This window comes from Pelobates fuscus, chromosome 5 (genome assembly GCF_036172605.1).
Source record: "Pelobates fuscus isolate aPelFus1 chromosome 5, aPelFus1.pri, whole genome shotgun sequence".
Taxonomy (NCBI): domain Eukaryota; kingdom Metazoa; phylum Chordata; class Amphibia; order Anura; family Pelobatidae; genus Pelobates; species Pelobates fuscus.
Genome location: NC_086321.1, coordinates 13,189,382 through 13,215,819, shown reverse-complemented (window position 1 = coordinate 13,215,819; position 26,438 = coordinate 13,189,382). Strand labels below are relative to the sequence as shown.

General features: G+C 31.5%; 1 protein-coding gene across 2 annotated transcripts in view; it reads left to right on the top strand.

Moving 5' to 3' along the window:
- CMYA5 (cardiomyopathy associated 5) overlaps positions 1-26,438 on the top strand; it is a 67,775-nt gene that overhangs the window by 16,495 nt on the left and 24,842 nt on the right. Inside the window, exons 2-8 of one of the 2 annotated variants that reach the window (XM_063453579.1) lie at positions 259-3,148; positions 15,182-15,277; positions 15,952-16,185; positions 17,797-17,819; positions 19,420-19,541; positions 24,678-24,827; positions 25,272-25,418. In XM_063453579.1, the coding sequence (XP_063309649.1) occupies positions 259-3,148; positions 15,182-15,277; positions 15,952-16,185; positions 17,797-17,819; positions 19,420-19,541; positions 24,678-24,827; positions 25,272-25,418 (3,662 nt within the window). Of the gene's footprint in view, positions 1-258; positions 3,149-15,181; positions 15,278-15,951; positions 16,186-17,796; positions 17,820-19,419; positions 19,542-24,674; positions 24,828-25,271; positions 25,419-26,438 lie in introns of both variants that reach the window. The other variant, XM_063453578.1, reaches the window with a different exon arrangement.

The following is a 26,438-nucleotide window of genomic DNA, read 5'->3' as shown; positions in this document are numbered from 1 at the left end:
TCCCTTGACTGGTAGGAGGTAGGTACAAGGACAGTCAGCTCAGATTTATTTATCATTAGACCTGGCTATGTACGTTCTTTGTACTGGATTGATGGTGTGAATTCATAAACATAGGAATCTCAATGTTTTCAGTCTGTTACATATATACGTAGTGTGAGGGTGTCTTTTTATAGTCACATATGATTAAATATTTTTGTTGTCTGATGATTACAAAGCCATAGCATTGTCACCGGTACTAATTCTGATTTTCCTTTTCAGTTTAAAGGATGCTATTGATGTTGAAGATGTAAAACCCAAACTACAATGCCTTATGTCCAACCCCTCCTTTTCTATGGTAACAGTGCAGTGTGAAGACAGTGGAATTCACTGGGAGACCAGCTCAAGTCGATGTTCCACACCATGGGCTTCCGAAGCCAGCACTACCTCCGATGTGTACAGTATGGATAGTTCTTCAGTGGGTACTCCTGGAAAGGTGATATTCATCATGGACGAGGGCAAGCTACGCCGAAAAAGAGCCAGGGTATCTTCACAATTTTCACGGCACTCTTTGCATCCAAAGAAAAGTGTGTTAAGTCATCAAAAGGAAGAGTGTGCAGAAAATATGGAGCAAGCAGTTAAAGGTGCAATAGAAAAAGCTAAAAGTCAATCATTTAAACTTGCTGAAAGATCAAACAATCTTCATGACTCTAGTGGAATCAGCGGTGGGCATGAAGCATTTTCTCCTATTGTTTCAAGTGAAGAAACTGCAATAAAGAGAAAGAAATTTGTAGACTCCAAAATTCACAAGTTGAAGACTGTCCCGGAGCAAAATGTTGACATTAAAGAGAAGTTTTTGGAAGAGTCTTCATCACTATCTGCAGCAGAGACTGCTTCACAAGTAAAATCTGTCCCAACAGTTCAATTAGGCTCATTAAACAAAAAAGATTTCGAGACCGTGGTATCTCCTTTGGATGAAACAATAAATATATTGTCAGAAGAGTTTGAACAAGAAAAATCTAATTTATCAAATTCCTGGGTTGAAGCAAACCTAACTGTCATTCAATCACATAAACCCTCGACAGATAATCTTATAACAGAAGAAACAGTTGTTCAACCACTCTCAGCTGACAGGTTAGACACAGAAAGATCTCATACTCAGAATTTGACTGTCTTAGAGTCATTGTCTACACAACCTACCTCTTCACTGTTGTATCTTACAGATAAAAATGAAAGTTCCAACCTAGAATCTGACAATATTAAATCAGATATTGTCTCAAGAAATGACCTACCAAAGGAAGGTCTGGTTGATTTGCCCTTATGTCAACCATTTGCAGAACGTATTAGAGAAACAACAGTGGAAATAGGCCAAAAAACAACAGATCTTCACAAAATCTCACCTTCTGCTTTAGAAGATGAAATAAAAAAACAAGAGGTAGCTGATATTCCAACAGCTGGCAATCTACCAACAGAAGATTTTGATGTGTCAAATAACTCTTTGACTCAACTAGCTACTAATAATTTGAAAGGAGAGCAACTTGTTTCAGACAATGTGAATAAACATCTTCCCCCCGAAGAGCAGAAATCAAAACACCGTGAAAGTGACACTGGCAGCAGAAAACCTCTTGAGAAACAACCAGACATATTCAGCATTGTTCCAGAAGGTTCAGAGATGGTAAATATTCTAGAACCACACTTGGTATTGTCAGTTGATCAGGAAGCAAGTAACAAAATGCAAGATAAGTTAGAATATTTTAATGAAAAACCAAAGCTTTCGACAAAGTCCAGTAACCAATCTGATCTTTCATCCATCAAGCCTAGTGTATTACGTGACACCAGTTTGAAAGGAAATCGTGAAATAAGAGCACAACCAGGAGAAAATGCTAATGGTTTGGAAAACATGAACAAAGACACTTCAGAGAACACAAAGCAACTTAATCCAGATAAAAGTACAAATGAGGTTGATTACTTTGAGAAATTTACTTTAGTTGATGACAAAATTCCCATTGAATGTGGAATGGGAAAACCATCCTTGGAAGCTGAAATGGTTAATGCTAAGCAAGAGACATGTTACCCTACGACAGAAAAAGAAAAATTTGACGAATATGACTATTACTTGGAGAATTTTGATGAATCCTTCTATGGTGTGACAAAAAGTGAAGATGAATTTGTTAATCCCATTGGAAACTCATTACGGGAAAGTCCAAGTGACGGTAAAGAGAATTCAAAAGAAGATGCTGTGAAACCAGATGTAACAACATTGTTTAATGCTGAAGAAGGAGTGTTATCAAAATCTTTCTACTTTCCTACTTCCTATCCAATAAACCCAGAGCTCCTACAAGAACCACCTGCTTTAGCATTTCTCTACGAAGATCTTTATGAAAAAGCCACAAAAGATGAGAACAACCCTTCTGATGAAGAAAACAATGGTTCTGAAGGCTCGTTTCACAGCAGAATATCTGATGATGATGGAACAGGAATATATTTTGAAAAGTATAACCTTAAAGATGAAATACCATTTGACAAATTCAAGCCTCACCAAAGAGAACTCACCGAGCAGTTTTATGACCTTCCACCCGCAGAAGAAGTAGAATACGAAAACGCAGCACAGGGTAAAAAACATGTTGAAATGTTTCCACCTGTTGGCATCCAGGTATATGAACAGTTTTCGGAGGAAGAAGAAAGAGAAAAAAAACCTCAAGAAATGATTGACATTGTTGAGGCCATACTCAAAGAAGCAAAAGGGAAAGATGTAGGATCAGTGAACAAGGATGGATTGAAAGCAGGTGTTTCACAAGAAAGAGAAAGCCAGAACCTAGAAAGTGACATAGCTAAATCTTTAGACTTTGTGGTCATAAGTCAGGATGATCTAGATGAGCTAGATGAGGAGCTTAAGTTTGAAGATTTGGGCCATGACAGTGATGGGGAGTTTGAAATGGTTATGGATGTTGGTCAAGGTGGCCCAATGGACCACGGAGAGTCTGGTTTTGAGATTATAGAGCATGAAAAATCATCAGAGTTATCGGAACCGTCTCTAACAGACGGGAAAACAGCTCAGATTGACACTTACTGCTATACCTGTAAAATACCCATATTGGCCATTGATAAGATTTTTGGTGACCATAAGGACCATGATGTCACAACGATAGACAACGCGGTCACTGAGATGACAGTAAGTCCTTCACTGAGTATATGTGAAGTTTAATATGTTAATTGTACTAGGACAATGTATTACAATGTATTTTCTCTCTCTCACTGTGTAATTTTACGTCTCTCCTCGCTTTCTGTCTGTCTCCTCATACATAGCAACCCTCGTCACCCATTCTTTCTGTAATCCATGCAGCTACCATTACCTAGCACATCCTCACACTCTTCCTTATTTCTCTTCTCTCTTGTTATTTTATTTTTCCGTTATGTATTTTTTTCCCCCTGACTTTCTATTCCATTCTGTTTTAATTGAGCCTCTCATCGCCTAACATTACGTAATATTCGATTTGTCTGTATGCGTCTGCCTGTCTGTCTATCTGTCTATTTCATTATCAATCTCAACGTCAGGATTGATAGGTCGATAGCACAGTATAAACAATAGAAACCCTGTTCGGGTGTTTTTGATAACTTCATAGATTGATGGCTATGGAAAGTCAATGTATTGATGAGGAACAAATGGGTGACAGGTGATAATTAACCCATTACGTTCCAAATAGACATTGCAGTGTGTGTTTCTTTAATATAGATACAACGGACGTTTCAGGTATTGTGCAAATGTGTATTGGTGATGTCATTGATTTTGCTGTGTTATATTGTAGTTATTGGGAATTCTATTGGTGTGATTGATTAATGAGGGATTATTAGTTAACATTGTGTTGTTCACACTTAACATTATTTGGGGTTATTGACTAATTGTTAGAAAAAAGTCTTTTAATTGGTGGTTGAACGGGTTTTCAATGTTTCTGTTCATGTTTTGATGATTTGTATTTTGCCGGATTGTGCTTAACGTAAGATATAGGAAATATTTGTATTGATTTAATAACGATTAAAGTGGAACAGTCTCTGGACTGATATTCTAAAGGGGAGAAGGACAAGTGAGATACATGGTGCAGATACAAAGTGTGGCAGAGTAGAACTGGGGAAGAAGTCGGTTGGCTTGTAGTGTAAACCAAAGTTTTATTTTTTGTTTTTTACTGCAACCCAAATTCTATTCACAACATTGGCTTGGAAACCCATTCCTCAGCTGTAATATAGAAAAACTAAGCAAAGCCTTTTCTTTAGACTCTTCCCAGTGTCTGTGGCAACTAACAGTGCAGCCTCAGTAGTCAATTTATCGTGGGCTGGTACTTGGGGTGTGATTAATATTATATGCGGGTTCCAGCCACTAAAATAATATGGGAACCTGATTTTGTATCCTAAATTTGAAGCTAACAGGTTACTCCAAGCACCATGGCTACTTTAGTCATTTGAAGTGGTCATGGTGCCTGGAAACACTGCACATAGAGAGTTTAACCCCTTGGCTGCTGGAGGCGTAACTCTCCGTGGGCATCATCAGCCGTCCTGAAACGAGAGTTCTGGGATAGCTAATGCAAATTCCCATGCACAGAATGTCAGCTGACCCTCTCAGCCAATGAAAGCGCGTCAGGATCAGCATCCAGCTTCTGTAGCTCTGCAGTAACTGGGTGCATGTCACAGCCAGCAAGAGAGGACCCTCCACACCTGGCAGACCAAACGGTGTGCTCCATTACCAGGGGACAGCTCCATGGTTCTCCCAGAACCATAACCACTACAGCGGGCTGTGATCCTTTAAGAAACACACATGTAGACTTATTGAGGATTGTAAACTAAATGCTAAATTGCAGTGAAATTATAATTACATTATACTCTAAATTTAGAGAAACTCTTCCAAACAAGCTATTTTGACCTAAATTTTGCAATTGACTTTTCAGTTCTTTACAATTCCATATTTATTGGGATTATGATACTATAATTTATACTATAATTATTATTTAGTGGGATTATGATACTATAATCTATACTATAATTATTATTTAGTGGGATTATGATACTATAATTATTATTTAGTGGGATTATGATACTATAATTTATACTATAATTATTATTTAGTGGGATTATGATACTATAATCTATACTATAATTATTATTTAGTGGGATTATGATACTATAATCTATACTATAATTATTATTTAGTGGGATTATGATACTATAATTATTATTTAGTGGGATTATGATACTATAATTTATACTATAATTATTATTTAGTGGGATTATGATACTATAATCTATACTATAATTATTATTTAGTGGGATTATGATACTATAATTATTATTTAGTGGGATTATGATACTATAATTTATACTATAATTATTATTTATTGGGATTATGATACTATAATCTATACTATAATTATTATTTAGTGGGATTATGATACTATAATCTATACTATAATTATTATTTAGTGGGATTATGATACTATAATTATTATTTAGTGGGATTATGATACTATAATTTATACTATAATTATTATTTAGTGGGATTATGATACTATAATCTATACTATAATTATTATTTAGTGGGATTATGATACTATAATTATTATTTAGTGGGATTATGATACTATAATTTATACTATAATTATTATTTAGTGGGATTATGATACTATAATTATTATTTAGTGGGATTATGATACTATAATTTATACTATAATTATTATTTAGTGGGATTATGATACTATAATTTATACTATAATTATTATTTATTGGGATTATGATACTATAATTTATACTATAATTATTATTTAGTGGGATTATGATACTATAATTTATACTATAATTATTATTTAGTGGGATTATGATACTATAATTATTATTTAGTGGGATTATGATACTATAATCTATACTATAATTATTATTTAGTGGGATTATGATACTATAATTTATACTATAATTATTATTTAGTGGGATTATGATACTATAATCTATACTATAATTATTATTTAGTGGGATTATGATACTATAATTATTATTTAGTGGGATTATGATACTATAATTTATACTATAATTATTATTTAGTGGGATTATGATACTATAATTTATACTATAATTATTATTTAGTGGGATTATGATACTATAATCTATACTATAATTATTATTTAGTGGGATTATGATACTATAATTATTATTTAGTGGGATTATGATACTATAATTTATACTATAATTATTATTTAGTGGGATTATGATACTATAATCTATACTATAATTATTATTTAGTGGGATTATGATACTATAATTTATACTATAATTATTATTTAGTGGGATTATGATACTATAATTTATACTATAATTATTATTTAGTGGGATTATGATACTATAATCTATACTATAATTATTATTTAGTGGGATTATGATACTATAATCTATACTATAATTATTATTTAGTGGGATTATGATACTATAATCTATACTATAATTATTATTTATTGGGATTATGATACTATAATTTATACTATAATTATTATTTATTGGGATTATGATACTATAATTTATACTATAATTATTATTTATTGGGATTATGATACTATAATTTATACTATAATTATTATTTATTGGGATTATGGTACTATAATTTATACTATAATTATTATTTAGTGGGATTATGATACTATAATCTATACTATAATTATTATTTAGTGGGATTATGGTACTATAATTTATACTATAATTATTATTTAGTGGGATTATGATACTATAATCTATACTATAATTATTATTTAGTGGGATTATGATACTATAATTTATACTATAATTATTATTTAGTGGGATTATGATACTATAATTTATACTATAATTATTATTTAGTGGGATTATGATACTATAATCTATACTATAATTATTATTTAGTGGGATTATGATACTATAATCTATACTATAATTATTATTTAGTGGGATTATGATACTATAATCTATACTATAATTATTATTTATTGGGATTATGATACTATAATTTATACTATAATTATTATTTATTGGGATTATGATACTATAATTTATACTATAATTATTATTTATTGGGATTATGATACTATAATTTATACTATAATTATTATTTATTGGGATTATGATACTATAATCTATACTATAATTATTATTTAGTGGGATTATGATACTATAATTTATACTATAATTATTATTTAGTGGGATTATGATACTATAATCTATACTATAATTATTATTTAGTGGGATTATGATACTATAATCTATACTATAATTATTATTTATTGGGATTATGATACTATAATTTATACTATAATTATTATTTATTGGGATTATGATACTATAATTTATACTATAATTATTATTTATTGGGATTATGATACTATAATTTATACTATAATTATTATTTATTGGGATTATGATACTATAATCTATACTATAATTATTATTTAGTGGGATTATGATACTATAATTTATACTATAATTATTATTTATTGGGATTATGATACTATAATCTATACTATAATTATTATTTAGTGGGATTATGATACTATAATTTATACTATAATTATTATTTAGTGGGATTATGATACTATAATTTATACTATAATTATTATTTAGTGGGATTATGATACTATAATTTATACTATAATTATTATTTAGTGGGATTATGATACTATAATCTATACTATAATTATTATTTAGTGGGATTATGATACTATAATCTATACTATAATTATTATTTATTGGGATTATGATACTATAATTTATACTATAATTATTATTTATTGGGATTATGATACTATAATTTATACTATAATTATTATTTATTGGGATTATGATACTATAATCTATACTATAATTATTATTTAGTGGGATTATGATACTATAATCTATACTATAATTATTATTTAGTGGGATTATGATACTATAATCTATACTATAATTATTATTTAGTGGGATTATGATACTATAATCTATACTATAATTATTATTTAGTGGGATTATGATACTATAATCTATACTATAATTATTATTTAGTGGGATTATGATACTATAATTATTATTTAGTGGGATTATGATACTATAATTTATACTATAATTATTATTTAGTGGGATTATGATACTATAATTTATACTATAATTATTATTTATTGGGATTATGATACTATAATTTATACTATAATTATTATTTATTGGGATTATGATACTATAATTTATACTATAATTATTATTTAGTGGGATTATGATACTATAATTTATACTATAATTATTATTTATTGGGATTATGATACTATAATCTATACTATAATTATTATTTAGTGGGATTATGATACTATAATTTATACTATAATTATTATTTAGTGGGATTATGATACTATAATTTATACTATAATTATTATTTAGTGGGATTATGATACTATAATTTATACTATAATTATTATTTAGTGGTATTATGATACTATAATCTATACTATAATTATTATTTAGTGGGATTATGATACTATAATCTATACTATAATTATTATTTATTGGGATTATGATACTATAATTTATACTATAATTATTATTTATTGGGATTATGATACTATAATTTATACTATAATTATTATTTATTGGGATTATGATACTATAATCTATACTATAATTATTATTTAGTGGGATTATGATACTATAATCTATACTATAATTATTATTTAGTGGGATTATGATACTATAATCTATACTATAATTATTATTTAGTGGGATTATGATACTATAATCTATACTATAATTATTATTTAGTGGGATTATGATACTATAATCTATACTATAATTATTATTTAGTGGGATTATGATACTATAATTATTATTTAGTGGGATTATGATACTATAATTTATACTATAATTATTATTTAGTGGGATTATGATACTATAATTTATACTATAATTATTATTTAGTGGGATTATGATACTATAATCTATACTATAATTATTATTTAGTGGGATTATGATACTATAATCTATACTATAATTATTATTTAGTGGGATTATGATACTATAATTTATACTATAATTATTATTTAGTGGGATTATGATACTATAATTTATACTATAATTATTATTTAGTGGGATTATGATACTATAATTTATACTATAATTATTATTTAGTGGGATTATGATACTATAATCTATACTATAATTATTATTTAGTGGGATTATGATACTATAATTATTATTTAGTGGGATTATGATACTATAATTTATACTATAATTATTATTTAGTGGGATTATGATACTATAATTTATACTATAATTATTATTTAGTGGGATTATGATACTATAATCTATACTATAATTATTATTTAGTGGGATTATGATACTATAATCTATACTATAATTATTATTTAGTGGGATTATGATACTATAATCTATACTATAATTATTATTTAGTGGGATTATGATACTATAATTTATACTATAATTTATACTATAATTATTATTTAGTGGGATTATGATACTATAATTTATACTATAATTATTATTTAGTGGGATTATGATACTATAATTTATACTATAATTATTATTTAGTGGGATTATGATACTATAATCTATACTATAATTATTATTTAGTGGGATTATGATACTATAATTTATACTATAATTATTATTTAGTGGGATTATGATACTATAATTTATACTATAATTATTATTTAGTGGGATTATGATACTATAATTTATACTATAATTATTATTTAGTGGGATTATGATACTATAATTTATACTATAATTATTATTTAGTGGGATTATGATACTATAATTTATACTATAATTATTATTTAGTGGGATTATGATACTATAATTTATACTATAATTATTATTTAGTGGGATTATGATACTATAATTTATACTATAATTATTATTTAGTGGGATTATGATACTATAATCTATACTATAATTATTATTTAGTGGGATTATGATACTATAATTTATACTATAATTATTATTTAGTGGGATTATGATACTATAATTTATACTATAATTATTATTTAGTGGGATTATGATACTATAATCTATACTATAATTATTATTTAGTGGGATTATGATACTATAATTTATACTATAATTATTATTTAGTGGGATTATGATACTATAATTTATACTATAATTATTATTTAGTGGGATTATGATACTATAATCTATACTATAATTATTATTTAGTGGGATTATGATACTATAATTTATACTATAATTATTATTTAGTGGGATTATGATACTATAATCTATACTATAATTATTATTTAGTGGGATTATGATACTATAATTTATACTATAATTATTATTTAGTGGGATTATGATACTATAATTTATACTATAATTATTATTTAGTGGGATTATGATACTATAATTTATACTATAATTATTATTTAGTGGGATTATGATACTATAATTTATACTATAATTATTATTTATTGGGATTATGATACTATAATTTATACTATAATTATTATTTAGTGGGATTATGATACTATAATTTATACTATAATTATTATTTAGTGGGATTATGATACTATAATTTATACTATAATTATTATTTAGTGGGATTATGATACTATAATCTATACTATAATTATTATTTAGTGGGATTATGATACTATAATTTATACTATAATTATTATTTAGTGGGATTATGATACTATAATTTATACTATAATTATTATTTAGTGGGATTATGGTACTATAATCTATACTATAATTATTATTTAGTGGGATTATGATACTATAATCTATACTATAATTATTATTTAGTGGGATTATGATACTATAATTTATACTATAATTATTATTTAGTGGGATTATGATACTATAATCTATACTATAATTATTATTTAGTGGGATTATGATACTATAATTTATACTATAATTATTATTTAGTGGGATTATGATACTATAATTTATACTATAATTATTATTTAGTGGGATTATGATACTATAATTTATACTATAATTATTATTTAGTGGGATTATGATACTATAATCTATACTATAATTATTATTTAGTGGGATTATGATACTATAATTTATACTATAATTATTATTTATTGGGATTATGATACTATAATTTATACTATAATTATTATTTAGTGGGATTATGGTACTATAATCTATACTATAATTATTATTTAGTGGGATTATGATACTATAATTTATACTATAATTATTATTTAGTGGGATTATGATACTATAATTTATACTATAATTATTATTTAGTGGGATTATGATACTATAATCTATACTATAATTATTATTTAGTGGGATTATGATACTATAATTTATACTATAATTATTATTTAGTGGGATTATGATACTATAATCTATACTATAATTATTATTTAGTGGGATTATGATACTATAATTTATACTATAATTATTATTTAGTGGGATTATGATACTATAATGTATACTATAATTATTATTTAGTGGGATTATGATACTATAATTTATACTATAATTATTATTTAGTGGGATTATGATACTATAATCTATACTATAATTATTATTTAGTGGGATTATGATACTATAATTTATACTATAATTATTATTTAGTGGGATTATGATACTATAATCTATACTATAATTATTATTTAGTGGGATTATGATACTATAATTTATACTATAATTATTATTTAGTGGGATTATGATACTATAATGTATACTATAATTATTATTTAGTGGGATTATGATACTATAATTTATACTATAATTATTATTTAGTGGGATGATGATACTATAATTTATACTATAATTATTATTTAGTGGGATTATGATACTATAATCTATACTATAATTATTATTTAGTGGGATAATGATACTATAATCTATACTATAATTATTATTTAGTGGAATTATGATACTATAATTATTATTTAGTGGGATTATGATACTATAATTTATACTATAATTATTATTTAGTGGAATTATGATACTATAATCTATACTATAATTATTATTTAGTGGAATTATGATACTATAATTATTATTTAGTGGGATTATGATACTATAATTTATACTATAATTATTATTTAGTGGAATTATGATACTATAATTTATACTATAATTATTATTTAGTGGGATTATGATACTATAATTTATACTATAATTATTATTTAGTGGGATTATGATACTATAATTTATACTATAATTATTATTTAGTGGGATTATGATACTATAATTTATACTATAATTATTATTTAGTGGGATTATGATACTATAATCTATACTATAATTATTATTTAGTGGGATTATGATACTATAATTTATACTATAATTATTATTTAGTGGGATTATGATACTATAATCTATACTATAATTATTATTTAGTGGGATTATGATACTATAATTTATACTATAATTATTTTTAGTGGAATTATGGTACTATAATTTATACTATAATTATTATTTAGTGGGATTATGATACTATAATTTATACTATAATTATTATTTAGTGGGATTATCATACTATAATTTATACTATAATTATTATTTAGTGGGATTATCATACTATAATTTATACTATAATTATTATTTAGTGGGATTATGATACTATAATCTATACTATAATTATTATTTAGTGGGATTATCATACTATAATTTATACTATAATTATTATTTAGTGGGATTATCATACTATAATTTATACTATAATTATTATTTAGTGGGATTATGATACTATAATCTATACTATAATTATTATTTAGTGGGATGATGATACTATAATTTATACTATAATTATTATTTAGTGGGATTATGATACTATAATCTATACTATAATTATTATTTAGTGGGATAATGATACTATAATCTATACTATAATTATTATTTAGTGGAATTATGATACTATAATTATTATTTAGTGGGATTATGATACTATAATTTATACTATAATTATTATTTAGTGGAATTATGATACTATAATCTATACTATAATTATTATTTAGTGGAATTATGATACTATAATTATTATTTAGTGGGATTATGATACTATAATTTATACTATAATTATTATTTAGTGGAATTATGATACTATAATTTATACTATAATTATTATTTAGTGGGATTATGATACTATAATTTATACTATAATTATTATTTAGTGGGATTATGATACTATAATTTATACTATAATTATTATTTAGTGGGATTATGATACTATAATTTATACTATAATTATTATTTAGTGGGATTATGATACTATAATCTATACTATAATTATTATTTAGTGGGATTATGATACTATAATTTATACTATAATTATTATTTAGTGGGATTATGATACTATAATCTATACTATAATTATTATTTAGTGGGATTATGATACTATAATTTATACTATAATTATTTTTAGTGGAATTATGGTACTATAATTTATACTATAATTATTATTTAGTGGGATTATGATACTATAATTTATACTATAATTATTATTTAGTGGGATTATCATACTATAATTTATACTATAATTATTATTTAGTGGGATTATCATACTATAATTTATACTATAATTATTATTTAGTGGGATTATGATACTATAATCTATACTATAATTATTATTTAGTGGGATTATCATACTATAATTTATACTATAATTATTATTTAGTGGGATTATCATACTATAATTTATACTATAATTATTATTTAGTGGGATTATGATACTATAATCTATACTATAATTATTATTTAGTGGGATTATGATACTATAATTTATACTATAATTATTATTTAGTGGGATTATGATACTATAATTTATACTATAATTATTATTTAGTGGGATTATGATACTATAATTTATACTATAATTATTATTTAGTGGGATTATGATACTATAATTTATACTATAATTATTATTTAGTGGGATTATGATACTATAATCTATACTATAATTATTATTTAGTGGGATTATGATACTATAATTTATACTATAATTATTATTTAGTGGGATTATGATACTATAATCTATACTATAATTATTATTTAGTGGGATTATGATACTATAATTTATACTATAATTATTATTTAGTGGGATTATGATACTATAATCTATACTATAATTATTATTTAGTGGGATTATGATACTATAATTTATACTATAATTATTATTTAGTGGGATTATGATACTATAATGTATACTATAATTATTATTTAGTGGGATTATGATACTATAATTTATACTATAATTATTATTTAGTGGGATGATGATACTATAATTTATACTATAATTATTATTTAGTGGGATTATGATACTATAATCTATACTATAATTATTATTTAGTGGGATTATGATACTATAATCTATACTATAATTATTATTTAGTGGAATTATGATACTATAATTATTATTTAGTGGGATTATGATACTATAATTTATACTATAATTATTATTTAGTGGAATTATGATACTATAATCTATACTATAATTATTATTTAGTGGAATTATGATACTATAATTATTATTTAGTGGGATTATGATACTATAATTTATACTATAATTATTATTTAGTGGAATTATGATACTATAATTTATACTATAATTATTATTTAGTGGGATTATGATACTATAATTTATACTATAATTATTATTTAGTGGGATTATGATACTATAATTTATACTATAATTATTATTTAGTGGGATTATGATACTATAATTTATACTATAATTATTATTTAGTGGGATTATGATACTATAATCTATACTATAATTATTATTTAGTGGGATTATGATACTATAATTTATACTTTAATTATTACTTAGTGGGATTATGATACTATAATCTATACTATAATTATTATTTAGTGGGATTATGATACTATAATCTATACTATAATTATTATTTAGTGGAATTATGATACTATAATTATTATTTAGTGGGATTATGATACTATAATTTATACTATAATTATTATTTACTGGAATTATGATACTATAATCTATACTATAATTATTATTTAGTGGAATTATGATACTATAATTATTATTTAGTGGGATTATGATACTATAATTTATACTATAATTATTATTTAGTGGAATTATGATACTATAATTTATACTATAATTATTATTTAGTTTGATTATGATACTATAATTTATACTATAATTAATATTTAGTGGGATTATGATACTATAATATCGGGGTGAGTCGAATGATTTTTAACTTTCTTTTTTTAGACCAATTTGGAGGATTTATATGATAAACTTCAAGAAAACTCATTGAAAACAGAGGATTTTGTCAGCAGAGTGGAAGCCCTATTCAATGATGTTGAAGTAAGCGAGTTTCTTCGTACAAAACTGTTTATCTATTGTGTTGTTAAGGAGAATGTTCTTAAAGCAGCAATTATAGATGTGCAGCTAAAGTTCAGATCAGAATAAATACGTAAGAAAGGCTGAACCTGGAAGTGAGCGATAGTTTTATGAGAAAGCCATAGATCGGTGCCTTCAGACACTGCTTCAAACAAGTAACTCCATTATCTTTTATTTATTTATTATTTCCTGCTATGTTAATAACCTGCAGGAAACCCCTGTTTGTGATTAAAGCTCAATTAACTAAGACGGAGATAAGAACTTCTAAAGTCAACACAATGTGCTGTAAAGTCTGATTGAAATTGAAACCATTTTATCATGTAGGCTTAGTTATAGCCAGGGGAGGTGTGGCTAGGGCTACATAAACAGAAACAAAGGTGATTTAACTCCTAAATGGCAGAGAATTGAGCAGTGAGACTGCAGGGGCATGTTCTATACACCAAAACTGCTTCATTAACTTAAAGATGTTTTGCTGGTTAGAGTATCCCTCTAATGAACTGATTCCTTCGTGGAGCGTGTGAATTATACATACTTCAGGGCAACTTTTTTTATTTGCTGACCATCGGTCCTGGTTGGTTGTCAGTCCTCTGGATTTAGATTGTCTGTAACTCATGGTTAAATTATTTAATATGTTGCAGAAAATTTACACAGAAACAGAGAAGGTTTTACAAGAGCAGAATGAAGAGATGATCCAGAAAGTCTTTGCTCAGCACACAGCGCAGAGAGAAAGCTTTGAGGGAATAAAGAAGATTAAACTGGAATATCTGCAGGATCAGATTGTTAACTTCCAGAAAAACATCGACCTGTCTAAAGAAATCCTGGAGAGAACCGTGCAGGAGCTGGAAGAGACAGATCCTGTTGTGTTTCTTAGCGTAAGTCAACGTGTTCTATATCTCACCCTGAATGATATGTTCGGCTACATAATATGCCTCAATAATGAGAAATGTTTTACCCCCGAATCATAGAAGCCACCAATGGGAAGTCATTTCAAGAAAATGGTGACGTGAAGCAGTTAGTAGAGAGACGATTGACTTTATCGATAGCGACATCCATTCTTTACAAACTCTGCTACTTAAAGGGACAATTCGATCACCAATACAACTTTAATGCATTTTATAAATTTTTGCCGTATTAATATGCTGCATTTGTTTTGTGGTGAATAACCGAAGGGCAAGCTACTGAGTTTCTCAAAGTTTTCATATTCTATGTTTTTGTTGCAATGCATTTGCTTCGGTTCTCCCTGAGCTGAAAGGGTAATCCAGACGTGGATCCCGTGCTCACTGTGCCTAAAGGGGTATTAGCTACACCTTAATGACGAAGCCCAAAGAAGGCCGAAGCAATAGCCTAGGGTTTGCAGAATCTCTTGTGCAGAGAGAAATGACTGGCATTTATAGGTGGGCTCAGTCAGATATACAAATGTTATAGGTTCTCTCTGCAATGGCACTAGTGAGCAAAAAGCTTTTTCGAGACCTGAGCTGGGATTAACCAAAAGGAAAACTAGAGTTTCTCTAGGCTTTTCCCCGTTTACAGAGTTCTCCTATTCTCTGTTGTTGCAAGAAATACATAGATGTTTTGCAGAATTCTGCACCATAAGCCTGCCTCCTTAACCATGGCCCCTCATGCCAGAAAGACAATAAGAGATGTAGCGAAAAGTCTGTCAGGCTGACCCCACTCACGACAGCCCAAACACAGAGTGAACCGTCAGGGCATGGGGTTATTGCCCTGAGTGTTATCAGCTTATTGCAATCGCATCCGGCCGGGGACATGGAAATGGCCTACATAAGAGAGAGAGAAAAAGACAGGTATGATGTAGTATTTAATACAAATAACAAATCTTAAAAACAAAAGACAGGCAATTACAAAAATACAGCAAAATCCAAATTGTGCTTAAATAGCTTTGTCCTTAAGGGTCACTTATAAAAGCCACTATTTTTTGTTTTTAATATTTGTTATTTGGATTACATACCACACTATACGTATCGTTTTCCTCTCTCTTTTATTCCTTTTTATGTTCCAATACTAAAATTGTAAGTGCTTGTAATACATGGTAATTTAAATATACACCATCTTAATTGCACTCGCACTTTTTAGGTGTTCAGAATCTTGTAACCACAGTCACTACACAGGACCAATTTTGATTTTCCCAATTTTATGATGTTTTGATCTGTGATTTGCCAATTTAGTTCTTGTTATCACTATTTACCATTATTGTTACATTTATCACAATATGTTCGGTGGGAGTTATACAATAAACACTGAATCGTAGTGACTTAAAAATCAAATTTGAAATTTAGGCTAAAATAAATATTTTTTGTAAATCTCTCCTAAAAATCAAAACTCCATTTGTTCCTAAGTAATATTTTCCATGTCTGTTTAATTTTGCTGTGATGTGTCTGATCTTGCCAGCTGCTAGCCAAGTAATGCTGTCAGAGCACAATCTATTTAGCGCTGTCCGACTCACAGACGTATTTTTCTTTTTTTAGTTACACGATGAGATGAATAAGAGGTACTGCCAAACTCGCTGGCATGGTGTGGACAGAGTGCAATTAATGCATGCATTCCGTGGAGGCTATTTACTGGACACTGCGCAATATCAGTCCCCAAGTCTGTCACACGGTCTCGTCATGGTGTAAATAACGAGACGGTCTCTGATAGGCCGGATGCAGACAGTCAGAATTATAGAAATCAACCTAAAACCTGTCTTACACTTATCTCCTTGCGGATCCAACAAATTCAATTTCAAAATAGTTGAATTGGAAAAATTCTCTGGGTCAGCTATTCTTCCAATTTGGCTACTGTGGCTTTAAATTTAAAGTTCACTTTAGTAAATATTCCAAATTCTTAGAGAAAGCCCAGATTCTGGCTTCCTGATTGACAGCTCTGATGGGCTGGCTTATGGCACTGCACTCTTTTTGTGAATCGCTGCAGTTCTAAGCCGCTCTCAGAGTGCTCACAGGGTACTCTCTGTGCCATAAACTCTCCACATATGCTAAGTTGTTAGTGTCCCTTTAATCATATTATCAAGGATGTTGGGTGAGGCAAATAAATAAATAGACCTATCAAACAGCTAGCATGCAGGCTGTTAGAACAATGTTATTTTTTGAAATATCTTGTAATCTATACATTTCCAAGGTGTCCAGTTAGCACAATGTGCAGATAAAACCCTTGGCAGAATAATGATCCGCTCCAGTGAATAGCCTCCGTTGCATTTTACTCAGCATTAACAAAGCATTAACTGTGTGTATGTGCTCAGTACTAATCAAATGGCGATAAGATAATCTGCCATTTTGTTATGTTTGTCTTATATCTTAAACCTTCTGACCAGAGGCATAACTAGAAACCACGGGGCCCCGGTGCAAAAATTGCCCTGCCCCCCCCCCCCCCCCCCATACGTTACTGGAATGACGGGACCGGTCGCAGCTGCCACCCCTGCCACCCCTGCAACCTACTGCGTCTGACCACTATTTTGAAGAGAGATACATTATAGACAAACCACAGTGAATTCTGAAGAATTGAAATCCACATGGAAAAATACAGGCCAAGGAGATGATTTGGGAAAACTTTCAAATTGACCCCTCTGTGTTTTGCAGGGTCACTAGGTTCCAAATGAGGAACAAGTTAGCAAAAATTGGTGAAAAGTGCACAAACCTGCAACTCACCTCTAACCATTTAATGATTTACTGATCGGCAGTTTATTTGTGAACCAGCAGCAGAATAACTGACAGTGTTTGTGTTAGGCGCTCTAGCTATACAGCGCTTCATGCACTCAGAGTGATTGATACGTATTATCTTTCAGTAGCTACTCCTCTCCCTTCCTGGAGATATCTCTCACTCTATCAGACAGCATGCTGTATGCGCTGTATGGCACATGGCCCTATGGACTGCACTGCGCAATACACCACAAGCCCCTATTCATTTCCATGAGGAAAACACAGTGTAGTCACTTCTCTCGCCTGGTTTAGCTAACACACACACACATCCTAAATTCTTTTGTTCATGGATTAAGATATGTTGGAGAAAGCCCCCTCCCCCTCCAGTAGTGTGTCCCTATAAGGTGGTCCTGTGGGCTAGCAGTGTGAGTTATGGGGTCTTGGTGTTTCATGCAGGCTAATGGTAGCTCTGGAGAATATGTTGTCACTTGACAAGATGCCCAACGCCAAATCACTCTTTGAAAAGTGCTCGGGGGAATCTACTAAAGAAGACGTGAATACAGAGAAATGTGCCCCAGGTAAGAGATAGCTTTAACTTAGTATTACATTTATAATAATTATATAACTATTTAACTATTTATATAACGTATCATTACAGCTCATTGTATCATTACAGCTTATTCTATCATTACAGCTCATTGTATTATTACAGCTTATTGTATTATTACACCTCATTGTATCATTACAGCTTATTCTATCATTACCGCTAGTGATGTCGCGAACATAAAATTTTCCGTTCGTGAACGGCGAACGCGAACTTCCGCAAATGTTCGCGAACGGGCTAACCTGGCGAACCGACATAGACTTCAATAGGCAGGCGAATTTTAAAACCCACCGGGACTCTTTCTGGCCACAATAGTGATGGAAAAGTTGTTTCAAGGGGACTAACACCTGGACTGTGGCATGCCGGAGGGGGATCCATGGCAAAACTCCCATGGAAAATTACATAGTTGATGCAGAGTCTGGTTTTAATCCATAAAGGGCATAAATCACCTAACATTCCTAAATTGTTTGGAATAACGTGCTTTAAAACATCAGGTATGATGTTGTATCGATCAGGTAGTGTAAGGGTTACGCCCGCTTCACAGTGAAAGACCAAACTCCCCGTTTAACGCACCGCAAACAACCGCAAACAGTCCATTTGCACAACCTCAAACTCCCCATTTGCACAAGGTTGGATACCAAGCTAGCCATGTCCCGTTCCTTGTCCTCACTGATGTCATTGAAGGTCTCTTCCTCCACCCAGCCACGTACAACACCAAGGGTCCCCGAAAGGTGACAACAAGCCCCCTGTATTTGTTTTTAAATGTACACTACTGTTACACCAGATATGAGTTGCACTGGTGTGACACTGTGCCCTGGCAGGCCCTGAAACGCACACGTGTGAAGGAAACTGACTGCTATTATTTCACAGTCAAATTTCTAGTTTATTTTTTAATGTACACTACTGTTACACCAGATATGAGTTGCACTGGTGTGACACTGTGCCCTGGCAGGCCCTGAAACGCACACGTGTGAAGGAAACTGACTGCTATTATATTACAGTCAAAAAAGTTTTGTTTTTTTAAATGCAAGCTATTGGGCCCCCAAAACGTTCGTGTGTGGGGTTGCTGGAATGACGTGGGCCAATGGGAGCCTGGATCAACTTTTGGCTCCCACTGCCCCTTTAAGAGTGAGCTCGTGACTAGAGCCGTGCTTCTAGTGCCAGGCGGGCCACATGACCGATCACTGCGGTCAGTGCACGCGGCTAAGTCAGAAGAGGAGATCAAGCCGCATGCGGCTCGTGTGGAAGCAGGAGTGATCCAGCCACGCGCGGCTCAAGCTTAGGAGCCAGGTCGGTCCCAGGATAAGGTAAATACAGCCACAACCACTTATCCCAATCACACACCTTTCCTAACGTCCTATCCCATTAAAAGCATATTACCGCGTATTTAATAAAACAGATAGACCCCCTACATCATCCAGGTTACCGATCGATGGTTCGATATTCTGAGCCCTCTCTGATTTACTGTACACGACTATTCGATATTCCCACAAATTTTATATAGCATTTTATGTTTGTTTGAGACCACCTTAAAAATATTGGATATCGCTAAAAATCATGATCACTATATACTTTCTCTACAAACCTCTAAAACGAACCAAACTACTCATCCATCCGCTATACCACTTTATCCCACCTAGAACTAGTGCCCAGTTAAAATACTTGACTCTTACTTATCCACACTCAGTCATGCCACACACATTTCACCACTACTCTCACTGAATCCCTCTGACTACGGCTAAATTCATCTTCTACATCAGAACACTACTCCTAAGATTGGGTTGTATCCATGTCTCGGGTCTTTCATTTAGAATAGGGGCAGCTTCGGTCTCCTTCAACACTGACACTCCAGTGCATATTATTAAAAGATTGGGCAGATGGAAATCTATCATTACAGCTCATTGTATCATTACAGCTTATTCTATCATTACAGCTCATTGTATCATTACAGCTTATTGTAGTAGTGCAGCTAATAAATAATAAATAAAAGCACTAACATGCTCCTGATTCCCACTACTATCTGAGATCTGGGGCCAAAGTGTCCAAAATCCAGGACATCAATACCAATGCCCCCAACAATAACACCTATGGTTACCAGTTGAATACACAATCCAGCCCATTTACAGTCTGTAGAAAATATAATTTAAGCAGAAGAATAATAAAGATATTTTGCTTAGCGGTGTTTGTCATTGAGCTGCAGTGAATGATATCTACAATAGTTGACAATGGCGATTCGATATTGCTGACTGTTGCACATTGTCAATGTCATCGTAGGTAGCACTCTCCCCCGGCCTCGTCTCATTGCACTGGCCAATCCTGCCCTCCCACGGCTGCTACAGGGTTATAGTATTTCAAGCACTGCCCTTTATTTTTATAAAAAGACTTTCAGAGTATTAAGTTCTGCAATACATTAAGCCAATCGATCAATGTGTTCCCTGCAATATAAACCTTTATATCCTCTTATTACTGTGAGATTCCCAGGCAGGAGCGCCCGAGTGAGCAGATAAGCCCGGCTAGGATTTAGGCTAATACTCAATGTGCCCAAATGGCCCTGTTTGGAGAGGTATCTGCATGCTGATTTATAGTGGATCACCTAGACTTCAGGTATATAGCAAATAAAATACCTGTTATTGCCTATATTACATTTTCATAAAATAAATGATTTCTGAAATGAATTAGTAAAGAGTTAATGCTAATTAAGTTATATTTACTGGATTAAGGATTTGCCTCTGTACGAGCTGCTTGTGAGCTCTGGATTGACATAACCTTGTAGAACAGGGGCGATCATTTACAAAATTGCGTTAAAAAGTAAATTGTTCTTCTGACTTTTTTGTTTCTATATGTTTAATTGAATGCGCAAGAAAAATCAACATATTGAAAAACCATTTGTTCAAAATGGCAAATACTTTGCTCGTTTCAGTTGAGTTTTGAGTTAACTTTGACAAAGCCACATACATCTTAGTACATAGTAGGGTGAATATGATATAAAGTAACACAAGGGCCCTGCAGTGTCTTCCACACCCGAGGCCGTGTTAGTTCATAGCTGGCTCCTTCCACCATGGTCAACAGAGATCCTTCCATGGATCTACAGGCGCTGATAGAGGCTCTGATGCTAGAGGAGCTGAGAGAGATTAGAGGGGAGCTTTAGGGATGGATGGAGAAGGACCTCACAGAGCTTTGTGAGGAAAAGGGAGCCCTGGGCAGCTCCATATGGGATGTCAGGAGACAGCTGGCATTAAGAAACCATAGACAGTCTGCTTCCTCTTACTTATTTCTTTGAGTGATGAATGGATACATCATCAATCTGTGGGTCAAAACGGAACCCGTGGTAGATCCAGATCACACTAACAATCAAACAGTTTATAAAGAAATGGTTACTTCTCTGCAATTTACACACTGGATAAAACATTGAAAATCACATAGAACTTGTGTTAACCTTTTTTTTCTTTAAATTATATGTAACGGACCGTTTTACTTACAAGAGGATATAACCCAGTTTAGGCGATAATCCCCTTTTCCATAGACCAGCAGCTACTGCAAGCACCAATCTCCCGAACTGCAAACTGTACGAATTCTGGAAACTCCCGAACTGGAAACACACGAACCCTGGAATCAGCCGAACAGGAAAAGCATACAATCCGCTTACACTCCTGGCAGTCGGCATACAATCCAATTCCCCCAAAAACGAGATGACACATCGGTTTGAGGGTCAAGCAGAATCTCATTTACTCAGGGCTACCTGCCCAGTATTTATGCAGGTCTCCCACCTGGTGGACACTCCCCTAGGGGACCAAATGGAAGACTGTAACAAAGGACAGACATAAACCAATTACAGACACACAGAAGCAAAACATCCCCACAATGCATCCTGGCTTCCTCCCTTCTGCCCTGGAGATAATTGGAGAAGTAATTCAATTATCTCCCAGGACAAAGGCAAAACTCCATTACACATGTGGGGACCTAAATACAGTATTATGTTTTAAAATATATAAAGTTACTTGTTATACATTAAACATAGACATGTTACATATCCCCAGATAGCTCAGGTCTGAGTGCACATTATTAGGTGAATGGCACTCAGACCAACCGAATACAGTTTAATCGCCATGGGGCCAAAGTCTTTAATCACACAAATAGGCTCCATGGCATAGCTATCTGGGTTACTACAATTCACATGAAACAAACTACCGTATGAACGGCTGTTCGGCTACATCCCCACGAATAGGAACCAGGAGACGGACGGCTCAGCGGTGTTCGTGCAAATAAGTGTCCGTTTATAGTTCCATAAGTTAGGTGCCGAACACCGCTGGCCGTACGGTACTTGTAAAATGGCCGCCGCCACGTGTTCGGTCGACGAACAAAGACCACCCAGCGTTCATCAATTAAGCTGCGGTTAACCGCAGCTTCTGGGCGGTCAATTGACGGCACACTCCAGCTCCCAGGTTGTCCCGCATTCGTTAGTTTGTTCGGTAGATAAAATCTACCGAACACCCCGGCAGAAAAGGCACGAATAAGCCTTTCTGCAGGGAAAATAAGCTTTTTAAAGTCTGGTCCATAGTCCAAAGGAAGCAGGCGAGCAACCAGGCTTCTCCAGCTCATAGTGGCGAGGTTGGTTTCGCCACATTATATCTTTTCTTTTAAATTTAAATTAATGATTTAGCAAATAACATCACTATTAAGTTCAAACAAGGCATAGCCAGGGCACACAATGCAAATGAAGAGGTGAAATAGAAACATTGTTTAATTTCTATCCTCTGTATCCTTTCTCTATGCTCACTGCCAGGTGTAAAGAACGGAGCTTATAACAATGACTGACAGGGAGCTAAAATGGCGGCGCCCAGTTACAGGACAGAGTGTATAACAATGACTGACAGGGAGCTAAGATGGAGACGCCCAGTTACAGGACAGAGCGTATAACATTGACTGACAGGGAACTAATATGGCGGACAGAATTTCTACATTTAATTTTATTTTTCCCATCTACTGTTTTTTTTGTTGCATTTCTTTAATCTTCCTTTATTGGCGAACCGAACACAGACTGGCAGGTTGCTGCTTGTAGAAGCACAAATGGCAGATGAAAATCTTGTAACAATGTTTTTTTTTACAGCAGTTCCTCACACACCAAAATTAAAGGCACAGGAGCGCAGTTCTGCTACCAGCACCACCATTACTGTTTATTGGTCTATGAGCCAGGAGGATGTTATCGACTGCTTCCAGGTGTACTGCATGGAGGAACCTCAAGGAAACAGAGAGAACAATGGTAAGCGGCCCAGTGGGCATGGAGGGCACAACGTTACCCGACACTGCTAATTGTTATTGACCTGGTGTTATCATTTTATACCAGGATCATTTTTACATTTAAATGCTCAAGAGATTGAGAAATAATCAAACTGTTATGGATATTTTTTCAGAAATATTATTTAATGAGCAAACACATTTTCTGCGCACACTTGGATGGACCTACATTCATGAAAATTCACATCTTAGTCCAAAATGGCAGAATGGGGAATATTCTCTGTTTTGGCTTAAACGTTGAATTCCTGCCATTCCTGGTTTAGTAAATTACCCGTATTGTGTGAACTTTGTAGGACAATATATGATGATGTTCTGCGCCTCCATATAGCCCGCGGCACCCCAGTATATCTGTGCGTGATGCATGCCATGCTGTGTCCATTACAGTGAGATCCCTGTCTGACTGTTCCAGGCTTGCTGGAGGAGTACCGAGTGACGGTGAAGGAAAGTTTCTGTATTCTGGAGGACCTAGAGCCAGATAAATGTTACAGCGTTTGGGTGATGGCTGTAAATAACACGGGGTGCAGCTTCCCCAGTGATCGTGCTTCCTTCAGGACTGGTATGTATGACAAAAAGGACTCCACACTTGGAACATTCATACATTGTGCTACAATTTTTATATATTTATTATTTATATTACAGAACGCTAAGTTACAGGGATTTCAAAGAAAAACCTAAAAACGCTTTGTTTCTAAAAGTAGCTCATTCACTAGCACCATCACTATAGCTCATTCACTGACACCATCACTATAGCTCATTCACTAGCACCATCACTATGGCTCATTCACTAGCACCATCACTATAGCTCATTCACTAGCACCATCACTATAGCTCATTCACTAACACCATCACTATAGCTCATTCACTATCACTATAGCTCATTCACTAGCACCATCACTATAGGTCATTCACTAACACCATCACCATAGCTCATTCACTAACACCATCATTATAGCTCATTCACTAACGCCATCACTATAGCTCATTCACTAACACCTTCACTATAGCTCATTCACTAACACCATCACCATAGCTCATTCACTAACGCCATCACTATAGCTCATTCACTAGCACCATCACTATAGCTCATTCACTAACACCATCACCATAGCTCATTCACTAACACCATCATTATAGCTCATTCACTAACGCCATCACTATAGCTCATTCACTAACACCTTCACTATAACTCATCCACTAACACCATCACTATAGCTCATTCACTAGCACCATCACTATAGCTCATTCACTAACACCATCTTTATAGCTCATTCACTAACGCCATCTCTATAGCTCATTCACTAACACCATCATTATAGCTCATTCACTAATGCCATCACTATAGCTCATTCACTAACACCATCACTATAGCTCATTCACTGACACCATCACTATAGCTATTCACTGACACCATCACTATAGCTCATTCACTAACACCATCACTATAGCTCATTCACTGACACCATCACTATAGCTCATTCACTGACACCATCACTATAGCTCATTCACTAACGCCATCACTATAGCTCATTCACTAGCACCATCACTATAGCTCATTCACTAGCACCATCACTATAGC